The sequence below is a fragment of the Triplophysa dalaica genome, chromosome 19 (genome assembly GCF_015846415.1).
Source record: "Triplophysa dalaica isolate WHDGS20190420 chromosome 19, ASM1584641v1, whole genome shotgun sequence".
NCBI lineage: Eukaryota > Metazoa > Chordata > Actinopteri > Cypriniformes > Nemacheilidae > Triplophysa > Triplophysa dalaica.
The window spans coordinates 2,835,382-2,847,291 of record NC_079560.1 but is presented as its reverse complement, the minus strand read 5'-3'; the positions used below and the strand labels follow the sequence as shown (position 1 = coordinate 2,847,291).

General features: G+C 35.9%; 1 protein-coding gene across 2 annotated transcripts; it reads right to left on the bottom strand.

Annotated features, from left to right (window-relative positions):
- Positions 1–4,505: 4,505 nt before the first annotated feature.
- LOC130407630 (titin-like) lies at positions 4,506–11,799 on the bottom strand. 2 transcript variants are annotated; one of them, XM_056730715.1, is made up of 6 exons: positions 11,421–11,799; positions 10,747–11,097; positions 7,048–7,404; positions 6,773–6,943; positions 5,927–6,030; positions 4,506–5,471 (listed from the first exon to the last, which is right to left on the bottom strand). In XM_056730715.1, exons 1-6 carry the CDS (start codon positions 11,485–11,487, stop codon positions 5,415–5,417), a joined length of 1,107 nt encoding a protein of 368 aa, XP_056586693.1. In that variant the 5' UTR covers positions 11,488–11,799; the 3' UTR covers positions 4,506–5,414. The 2 variants fall into 2 exon arrangements, with proteins under 2 accessions (XP_056586693.1, XP_056586694.1); XM_056730716.1 differs by lacking the exons at positions 10,747–11,097; positions 11,421–11,799 and adding an exon at positions 8,489–8,624.
- Positions 11,800–11,910: the final 111 nt, after the last annotated feature.

Here is an 11,910-nt window from a genome sequence, read left to right as displayed (position 1 = left end):
TACCCCTGTGTTTATCTCTTGAGCTTTTTTTTTCATCCGCTGTCCTGCACACAAAAACATGTGAATAGAACATTATATCACATCATTAAAAAATGGACCAGTCTGACCATAAAACAAGGGTTTAAAAAAAACTCTTCTTCACAAGGGTTTGATCACATCTGCTCTAAAATGTAAAAGATGAGACCATTTTTTAAACTTTTGTATACTGCTGATAGACACACACATGCTAGTGCCTATCATTTCCCTTATTTTCATAAGTTGCTTCAAATGACTAAGTCTAGGGTTAAATTCTATGTTGGCATCCTTGTTAATTGTTATTATTATTAATAATAAAACAGCCTTCTTTGAAAATTGATGTGTTTTATTATATTGTTGCTGTTTCGCTTCGCATTGTGTATAACAACATAGTTTTACCACAGTATCACAAAGTCTCAATTGGTTTATTTCTTTGATGTAGCTGGTGATGTATTCCTAGACACAAACAGTTATACTCTCACCTTTTGTTTTGTTTTCTGCGCCCACTTACAACATTTCATTACCAAAATAAACAGAAAGACGTCTCTTCAGACTAATGCAATCTCAAACAGTACACAGACACACCTCTCTGTGAAATTACACGGCACACACATTTCTCTCTGTCACTTCAGAAAGATTTATTTGTATCTCGCTGTTCCTGCATTTCATGTTTTTGTACTTTATACTTTTAATCCTATTGGAAAATGTATGAATTTTTCATGAGGCCACTACTACACGCACACACACACATAGTGAAAGCATTGTGCTTTTAAATGATGCATGTAAGGAACCAATATACAAACAGACAACACTCTGCAGGGTTCAGATTAACAAAGACAGATCTCAATGTCACTGCCGTTCATGTCGCCCGTCCTTCACGTCACTTAAAATATTTTGTTCGGTTATCACAGCTGACTGGTCTGTCTCCATCTCAATGCTGTCAACCTTTAACAAATGTTTGTTTTTAAAATTATTTTCTGGGGCATTGTCTATACATCTACATGTGTGCAAGACTGTAGGTCTTTTATTATGTATAGCTTATCATGTTCGCAAGTTTAAAGTACACAGATTAGATATGAGGCAGGTCTGCAAATAAATGTCTGCTGTAATACTTTCAAATATTTTAAAGGTTGTGTGAATATAATTTAGCGCCAACTAACGGTAAAGCTGGGAATTGCAACCAATGGCACCCCACCCCTCACTTTTGAAGCACTAAGGTGGCTGACACAGGACTCAGAATCAGATGGCGTCATGTTTTCACTTCTTTGCCGGTGGAGATAACGTTTTCGCAAGACAAGCTCTGCAGAGCAGTTTGTCTGTTTAGGGTCACTGTAGTAAGAACCCATTCTCATCAATTGCGTATAACACGTAATGTTGCAATATCGTGTAATACGTATGCCAGAGTTCAATTGTGCGTGCATACGTTGCCAAATTTAATCCTAGCCAATCAGAGCTTAAACCAATCAAACTGAACAAGACAGACGTTTCAGCCAATTGAAGACTTGAAGACAGAAATTCGTTAGGCGGGCACTTATGGAAACCATGTGCGAATTCAGTTTAATGATTGTGAAGTTGTGAGATATGGGAAGTCGAACATAACAAGCCAACTGTTTAAAAATGAAAAACGGCAAGATTTTAGAGACGCAAGCTTGCTTTCGTGAAAAATTATAATTAAAGATATTTTTGAAATGAAATATTCGGTGGTTTGTCACATAATGTAAGATGTTTAACGTGCATTCGACTTACTGTAACATGCCTAAAAATATAACCGACAGCTTTACCCTAAGACAGGGTAAAACTTGAATCTTTAACTCAGATGTGTTACTTATCATGGTCCATAAAGTGTCATTTAAAATACATCACCTTACACTATATTGACATGTTTAGGCAGGCTTTTACATAATTCTGATGTCTGTTTGTTGCTTAGACTGATCTGGCCATTACTGTTTAATCTTTGTTGTTTTATTGGCTTTGCAATGTGTCTTTAAAAGCTCATTTGTTTCTTAATTGTTGTGTCATCAATAACCTGGTGTATTATGTTGACAGCCTGGTGTTGTTGGCTAGTCCTGGTGAAGAAGTCCAGGGCCACTTTTTAGCCTCAGTCCACCCCGGCTATTAACCTCCACCATTACCGAACCCTTAACCTAAACATAAAGGTATTATTTTAAACTTTCAGTGTTTCCTCTTCATGTATGTTTCAAAAAGGCTGCTCTCCACCGAAGTGCACGCAAGCATTGGCATATCATATGTCCGCGAAATTGAACGCACAAATTACACAACATTCCAACGATATTGTATATTTATGTTTATACACAGATCGATGAGAACGGGTGGTAGAAGGATGGTAAATTCCATGAAAGGCGGCCCGTGGTGTATATAGATAGAAATAGCTCATTCTAAGGTAATAAAAACAACTTTATTATGTACGGTCTTAATGCACCTCTGAAGACATAGTTATGTATATTATTTTGCATTTCTGTCAATAGATCCTCCAAAATATTACACACTGGAGCTATAACCAATGCAAACAAAATGAGACATTACTATAAAGTGCAAGCAAAAATATTTGTATTCATCTTTAAAACTTTTGAATCCCATAATATAGTAATGTCACAAGTCAAAAAACAGTCAGTTAATCTCCCTTCTGAACATCTAAGTGTAGAGGTGAATAAAAAGGAACTGAACTCAGTGAGCGGTTTGGGGTTTCCCGTCTATCTTTTGCACTTCCACCCTTAACCACTCTCACAACTTTCTGGGCCTTTTGAGCTGCAGATGCTGGAGAGTCAGATACCTTGAATCTCAACCTGCCTTTGGGCAGTGTGCATCACACAAACACTGCCGGAAACTAAATAAGAGCAAATAAAGTTATGGAAAAAGGGCAGAATATTAGGTGCAAATTACCAGAGGTTCTTATACCCGGGTTGTGCTTGAGGGGCGTGTAACACTCGAAACCATCCAAACAAGAAGTGACACGATGGCTACTCACAAGGGCCACAGCACTGTTGTGCCAACCACAATTTAATCAGAACTGATAAAGATTATGTGGTTTGTTATTTTTGTACAATGTGTACCCAAGAGTCAGAGGGAAGATTGTGCTACAAAAGATTTTAATTGTCCATATTTTTTCAATGACAAACCATTTTTGAGCATGGCTGGCATTATAAGTGGACTTCAGGGGAAAACATTTAATGCTACAAAGCTGTAGGATACGGTCAATTAAAATAGATAGATTGTGTGTGTGTTTGTGTGTGTGTCTGCGTTGAGCGTTTAGACCCACATCAGAGACAAGGGAAAAAAGGGGTTGCAACTGGTAGCAGGTGAGGTTGAAGATGAGATGAATGGAGAGAGAAATATAGTGTGACATCCCATTTGTGTGAGCATGCGTGCCTGAGAAAGAGAGAGCTCACCGTGTACTTAATGAAGACAGCAGTAGTAAGAAAAAGAGAGAAAGACCATTTCTGTGTAATTTCGGGCAATTCAAAGAGAAAACAGTCCTATTAGAGGACTATCAGGTCTCCCAGAGACAGCAGCGCTCCAGTACACAAGCATTCCCTGTGAGATCCGTGCCTAATAATATTCTCTTATATTCCCTGATGGTCTTACTACAGTCTTGTTTGGACTTAATCGTATAGAATATGTGACAATATACAGTTATGTTGCCATATATTTTATTTGAGACTGGGGCATGTTGTCACACAAGGAGTCATAAGGCCCAGGAGGTGCCAAAAGTCCAATTTAGAAATACCGAAATTTAGGAAAGCTAACAAAGCTCACAAAGGCTCTACTCAACCAGCTCTGTTACTTCTGAGTCCAGAATCATTTTTGCAATGTTAAACAAGTGAATTAACTGGACAAGGGTGTTATTCATAAATCTGAGGTTACGACAAAGTACACAATTTATATGTTGTTGAAGAATATCATTTTCTACAATTCACACAATCGTAGAATCTCAAAATGTTCAAAATGAACTTCATCTTTTCCTGGCCATCACCAAGATCTTAAAATTTAAAATTTGTTCCAATTTGTTTTGGAATGTACACTTTTCATTTCACAAACACACAAAAATGATCCCAAGCGGGCTCCCGACACAACTGCGATTCCCAGCTGTCCCCAACACACATTAATATGAATTATCTGACAGCAGAAAGCAGACATCTCCAGCTGTCAAAAACAACACAAAAACATTAGAAAATATGATTATGAGAAGAAAAGAGAAATGTGTGAATATGTGTGTGCATATGTATAAAATAAGACAAACATTGAATTAAAACTCTGACAAATAAAACGTAAGCGCAGAATTACAATACACAAACATTTGTCAGGTTGACATAATGCAGTTTATTGAGCGTGTCTGTTTTGTGCTCCTGTCTGAGTCTGAGTGACAAATGATGGGGTGAGAGACACATTTATTATTAAACCCTGTGAAGACACACAATCAATATGCAGGCGTCCTTTATCACAGAGGACACGGATAAACTGACAATGATAGATAAACTTATTGACTTACAGAGTGTTTTTATTTAGTGAATATACAATAAATTTCAGTCTGACACTTTTTTGTCACTTTGAAAGAAGTTCACACCTGAATGATATTAAAAGGTGGTCTGCAGGGTCATTCACATATACTCTGATGTAAAACACAACAACTTCATAATACAGATCATATACGTACAGCACAACATTTTAAAAGTGAGAAATGACATCCTGCATCTGTGGGGGGCTTTATTTTTTTAGTCTGTTTGTATTTGCTCACAAAACATTTGTGAACAATATACACATTTATTCTGTAAGATTCAGATCTACTTTTTTGTGCTGTACTTTAATGCATTGCTCTGTTTGTACATTGTGTTGCAAAGAAGTGCAACGTGTTGAGAGAAACCAGCCGCGCTGCAATTTCCATTTCCTGTCACTGACCTAAAGACCCCCAGAGTTTCCACCTGCAGCGTCTCTACGTCTTTATCTCGGCGACAACAACCTCATGCTTTAACAGACTTTTATTGTAAATGTCAAAATCAACCACAAAATAGATGAGTTAATCACATACGTTTTAGAAATATAAAAAAATAACTCATAGCTTTATATGTGCAAAAAAAATTTTTTTAAAACTGATAGAGAAAATAATCTGTGTGTGTGTTGCACGCAGTTGCATTGCTGATTTGTGTCTGTAACTTCACCTTGAAATGTCTTTTTCAGTCAACATAAATGTTTGACTGATAATTTAAAAGAACTAATAAAACATATGAGTTGTACATGCAATGAGATTCAAATCTATGAGTTCAAACATTTACACGGTATTTTTGCTCTGTAGTTTAAACTATTTACAAAGAATCTCTCATGACTGCCGGAGGGAGAAAGAAAGATAATATACAAGTCAATGATTTAAAGCACTTTTATGGTTGTCATTGGTCTTGAGCGCTCTGTACATCGAAGTAAGACCAGTAAACAGGAACTTGATACTGTAAAGAGAGAGAGAACTTCAATCAAACTCTTATCATCTGAAATATGTTATTATAATGTTGTAATGAAATGGTTTCATCAGAATTGCGTGGGAATTTCGAGATGTCACATAAAAGCACGAATAAGAAAGAAAGCGTGGCATGAAACCGCATCAATGAAGTCAGAATCTCATGCTGGAATTTCAAAGGTTGCTCAGATATTGTACATAATGACATCATGTCAGTAAAGTAAAGAGGGGCATTAAATATTATTATTATAATTTTATGATCCGTTCACGCTAAAGACAACCGCGATAACTATAAAGATTCATTTTAATGATTCTAAATGTAATAGAATAGCACAGTCCAAACTTCAACTATAACTCTATCAATATCATTGGGATTTCTTTTATTGTGTTTGCATTTTTACTTTGTAGTTCACATGCCTGAGCGTGTTCATGAGAGATGGCACTTACCCATTGGACGGACCCTCTCGATGAACCTGAGCTAAGCTCCTCCTCCTCGTGGTTTTCATGCTCCTCCCCTTCATTGTGTGGCGTCTGGCGAATCACCACTCGCTCTGTAGAGAAGCCAACACAGGGATTTAAGGCATTTGTGTGTTTCTTGGGTATATCTGTCTGATACTATGACCTTACACACAACATTCAAAAACAACATGTTTTTAAAAGGAAAACTCTCTGACGCCTGTTGATCTCTTTTGATTAATTTACTAACAGAAGTAACTTCATGCAGGTTACAGTTATGTTAGGAGAGTGATTGTTGCTGACAGGTCTGATTCTGAAGAGCCCGTGTGTGTTTGTTCTTCCTGTGCAGGGGGCCACACACCTTCAATATCTGACAAGTTTAGACATTAAAGACTGCTCACACAGAAACATTTCCAAGAGGGCTTCAAAAGTTACTTGCAATTGCATCATGCACTGTAAGTCAAAAAGTGAGTTTTTTTAGAGTGTCTTGTATTTTCTGTGCTGATGTTTGGTCTGCCTGAAAACACTTTTAAACAAATAATAATGGACACCCTGTATATTTACACCTAAAAAAATGTTGGTTCAACTCAACCCAGCATTGGGTCAAAAACGGACAAACCCAACCATTGGGTTTTAATTTAACCAACCCTAGGTTGGTTTTACCAATGTTTTATGAGCCAATGCTGGGTTGAATTAACCCAAACTTTTTTCAAAGTGTACAGATACATAAATAGATAACAAACCTGTTGAGATAAAGCAATGTTGTAAACATTCATCACACACTTGATAGGCTTATCCTGGATTGTGTTTGTGTCTCAGATTTTAAATGAAGCGTACCTGTATTTTTACAGTAGTTTCTCATTCTACACAGAGTAAAAACCAAGCAGATGGTCAGCAGGCCAAAAACAGCAGCCAGAGACAAATACAGGATCAAATGTGAAGATGTCTCCGTGCCTGCTGACGTGGTGGAATTTGATTTAGAATTTGATTCAGCCAATCCAGCTTTACCTGTTTCACGTAAATAAGTAAATTAGACATCTGATAGGATGACTGAAAATATATTGTATGACTTCATATGGTACTAGTAATTGAGTGTAGAGGAAAAATCCCACCTGTAGTTGTTGTTGCCTTATTCCAATGTTGTTCTTTATTGACACGTAAGATGGTTTTATTTCCACTGCCTTCAGTCAGTACTGGTATGTCTTTGGTCACTTTACACACATATTCTCCTGTATCATTAGGTTTTATGTGTGCGATGTGTAGAGTAGAACAATTCTGTGATGGAGATTTTTGGTATATCTGGATCTCTGCTGAAACTTTTGTGTCATTTTTTAACCAAACAACTTTAACATTAGATATTTCCTTTGTAATTTGAGTCCAGCAGCAGGTGATTTCAGTAGATTCTCCTACATTCACAGTAATGTTGTCTGGACTCTGAATCACAGATATCTTCTCATCCAAACCTGCCACTGAAAACACACAATAACACACATGTGGTTTGTAGCTTATTTAGAGACAGCGTCATAATCCAGGTGTGTTAAAAATATCATGAAAAAATATCTTCTCTATAATACTCATATTGTCAAATTTGAATTTGTAGTGATGTGATTCTATAATTTCTGCAGATTACATGTTACGCAAACTGGCTTTAACACACATTAGAATAGCAACAATTTAGAAATGTTGATACATGATGTATAAATTGAAAATTAACATTTATACACAATTATATATATACAATTGGAATTTTTCCATCCATGCACGTTGGAACTTGGAATATCGTGGGAATAGATTTTTTATATTAGTTTTCTCTGAGGTTTGGACAACAGAACCCTGCCTTTAACACAACCGTATATTTAATGGATTTAATGGTTAAATATGAACTGTATTGGTTTTAATGGAAACTACAATGTTGTCTACTGGTATGTGATGTATTTAATTGGTCAAATGTTGGAAAATTAACAATTTCTGTGATGGTTCCTATTGTTCATTCAGCGGGAATGTACATCTGAGTTCGTCGTGACATCAACTTGACATCTTTGAAATCATATAAAATAATATTATAGGCATATAGATCAAGATTACTTAATTGAGCCAAAGGTTATCCTGATTTTCCTAAAGTGAGTGTTAAACATCTTAAAAATATTATTTTGCCATTTTATTTTCTGCTTGATGTACAATGCAAGACATTTAATTGTTTATACTTCACATGATAAACATTTAACAATGCTTTTTTTATGTTGCCCCCAAATATTCTTAAGTATCGGTGTATCTATACAAAAGCTGGTGACATTTTTTAATAAAGTACAAAATAAAGCTAATTATTCTGTATAGACGTTATGAAAACAATAAAAACATTAACATGAACAATGAGCGAAACAACATTCGCGCAAATGATGATGTCACTTTAAATATATATATACATATGACAACTATTAGTAGCATTCATTAACAAAACATGACAAAAATCTCCGAACATAGGAAGAATCATTTGATACTAATCCTGTATTATTATCTCAAATATCTTATATTATCTCTGAAGTTTTTTCTTACCTCTAAAACAAAGCCATGACATAAGAAGCCCACATATGAGTTTGGAGGAACACTTCATTTCTGTGTGTCGGTTCATTGTGTGAACTTTGCTTTACTGTTTCACGTATGACACAACCTCAGCTTTCCTCTGACCCCCCCGTCCTCAACTAATTTTTTCACAGCGGCGCTCTGAGTCTACCACAACACTTACACTTTCCTCCGCCCCCGGACACAGTCACATACACCATAAACACACAACAAACAGATTTGAAAGTTATAGTTTTATTATTATAAATATTAACAATTAACATTATTATTTAAACAATCTGTTTCAGTATAACATAGCCTTTGCTTTACAAACCGCATCGAACTGCAACAGAGCATACAGGAAGTGACATCACAGATCTGATAAGCTGATCTGTGTCACAGAGCTGAAACAATGCTACAACCTTCAAGCTGCAACTTCTTCACTGTTAAATGTTACAACCATCAAATCTTCAGTGTCCAGAAGTATAAATGGATCTTTTTCTGCCTCTTGTTTGGCTTTTATGTCTTCTGTTTCCTCTCCAATCTTGTATTTCCTCTGTGGTGTCACTATCTTCCTCTTCACCTACGCTGTCATTTATGGATTTGTCATCTCTATTTGGATGTAAGAATGCCACCATCAGATGTAAATGTTCCACAAATCATTCATGGAGTAAAAACGTAGGCCTATCTTAAATCTTTATATATTCACAATCTAAGGGGATATTACCTTAAATTATGTGTCAAAACTTTAGGATAATAAGACAAACCCTTAATTATATGTTATTATAATATCAATCAAAAGATCAATTCATTTAAGATTATTCAGTGATGATTTTCCTAGAATTCAAACCAGCTTCATGTTTTTCAGTAAATCACATTGATACTTGAAGATGCATGTTTGCACATGCATTAATAAAATACTGGTTTTGATTTCATTTTGCCAGCCAATCGCCTTACACACTCACAAAGCGAACTGATAGCTTCTCTTCTCAATCAGCTGACATGCGTACTATTCTTAGGGTGCGTTCACATTTGTAACTCGGTTATTTTTGTCTGGACCAAAAAGAAAAAAATTATTTAGTCCTGGTCCGCTCTGCATTCAGACTGGCATGTTAACAGCGAACATAAAACTATCGAACCTAACAGCTTACGTGTAAAGTCGCAAAGTGATTGGACAGCTTTTATGATTTATGTTTTGAAACGGAACTTAACGGACATCCAAAACAATGCAGTGTGCTGGGTTATACATGCTCAGTGTATGCCTGCGCATATGAGTGTATTTTTAGCAAGCAGGTAACTCGTGAAGACCTCTATGAAGTGTTTAAAGGAATCAAAACGGCCAGGTCTAATAAACACCGTTCACTTGATTTTCGGGTCGTATGTTGTTATCACTTCCTGTTTTTGGTTTGTTTGATGCCTTTGGTCTGTGTTGCGTTCATATTTCAATCGAGTTCGCTTGAAAGTGGATCAAGACCTATCTTTTCAGTGGTCTCGGCCCGCTTGTTTGTTACGCCGCAGTGTTCGGGTGGCAGAGTTCCCACTTCCACAAATAAACCGCAAAAACAGAGTAATCGCATCAGAATTTGTTTTAATCGAACCAAACATGGCACATGTGAACGCAACCTTAATGTACGTTAAAATCAACGTTTACATATAATTTAAAAAATGGAGGACTGGAAATGGAGGGAACGAGGGAGTGAATTATAAAGGGGGATGGAGTTCCATCTCAGAATATAGAGGACACCCATCCTTTATCCATTTAATGATGCAAAACGCAATGCACTTCAGAAATAAAGTGACGTTGTCTGCATCTATGGTTTAAAAAGGTCCCACTAGTGAATCCACTTCCAGCACTTAATATAATATTTATATTTTACCCTTTGAATGTAATTTTTGTCAATTTGTGCAGAAACATGCCTGAATGTATGTACCAAATCAGTACCAAATCATGCAACAATGGGTAAAACATCAAGATCTTGTCAGTAAACATTGAAATGTGCATCTGCCAAATGCATAACAGTAAATTAGTACTCTCTGGATGTTGGGACGCAGATGTTTACTGGGACCACTGAGTGGGAGTCAGAATTTACATGAAAAAAATTACAATATTTCAGTAAACTGTATTGTATTGTGTGAATTAGTTTGACAATGTGATCTCACCTGCAGTGACATGAATTTGAATGACACGTAAGATGGTGTTATTTCTCTTTAGTGGTATAGATAAATAAGTGAATGTGGAGATAGAATCTTACCTTTAGTTGTTGTTGCCTTAGTCCATTGTTGTTCTTTATTGACACGCAAGATGGTTTTATTTCCCCTGTCTTCAGTCAGTACTGGTATGTCTTTGTTCACTTTACACACATATTCTCCTGCATCTTTAGAAGTAATGTTTGCAATGTGTAGAGTAGAACAATTCTGTGATGGAGACGTTTGATTCAGAAGGTTTTCTGCTGTAACTTTTGTGTCATTTTTTAACCAAACAACTTTAACGATAGATATTTTATTTTGAGTCCAGCAGCAGGTGATTTCAGCAGATTCTCCCTCATTCACAGTAATGTTGTCTGGACTCTGAATCACTGATATCTTCTCATCCAAACCTGCCACTGAAAAAAACAATTAAACACATTACATTTTTTTGCCATTGTTGATTTCGTAAATGTTTATAGCAAAGCAGAACTGAGAGATAAAATATGAACAAATCATACAACATATAGGCCGGGAGTGTATTGTACTCTAAGAAGCGGTCATTAAACATACATTTATTAAGAGATAAAAAGTGAACTTAAAGAGTCAGAGATGACAATTGTTTGAAAAACACATGTTATATGGTAAAACAACAATGTTTCCATATACAATTAGCCTACTTTATTAAATTAATAAAAAAAATAAAACATTAAGCATGTGTTAACGTTTTATTGGCACTTACCTCTGGAACAAAGTATGGACAATATGAGACCATAGATAAGAAGAGAGGAAGATTTCATCTTGATCATCTGATGCCAATCTAAACTAAACTGATGACGATGTAAACTATCAGCCTAGACGCAAACCCACCTCACTATAAATACACAGACACATGACTTCCTTACGATCACTGTCAAAGGTGCTTTTGCTTGATGTAATATCTATTCACCCACAATTCTTTCCGACATCTTTTAATGTGCAGATTCTTATTTTGAATAAATACAGCTTTTAATATTACGTTTTAAAGTTCCCATTTTTGATAAAATATATTACAATATTTCTTTACTCAAAAATATACATCATCGTGGACCAACATCATTTCAGTGTTCCTGTAGCTCCACTGTCAGGGCATTGTGTTAGAAGTGCACAGGTCATGGGTTGAATACACAATGAAGACATATGCTAAAAAATGTGTACCCTGAAGTTGTTTCAAATAAATCTGTCAGTCAAAT

Excerpts from the sequence above, each read along its gene's own strand:
- LOC130407630 (XM_056730715.1), bottom strand. The coding sequence starts at position 11,487 with ATGATCAAGATGAAATCTTCCTCTCTTCTTATCTATGGTCTCATATTG. Across the intron at positions 6,944-7,047 it reads TAAGGCAACAACAACTACAG|GTAAAGCTGGATTGGCTGAA; the intron begins GTGGGATTTTTC and ends TACGTGAAACAG. Across the intron at positions 6,031-6,772 it reads AAACTACTGTAAAAATACAG|AGCGAGTGGTGATTCGCCAG; the intron begins GTACGCTTCATT and ends GCTTCTCTACAG.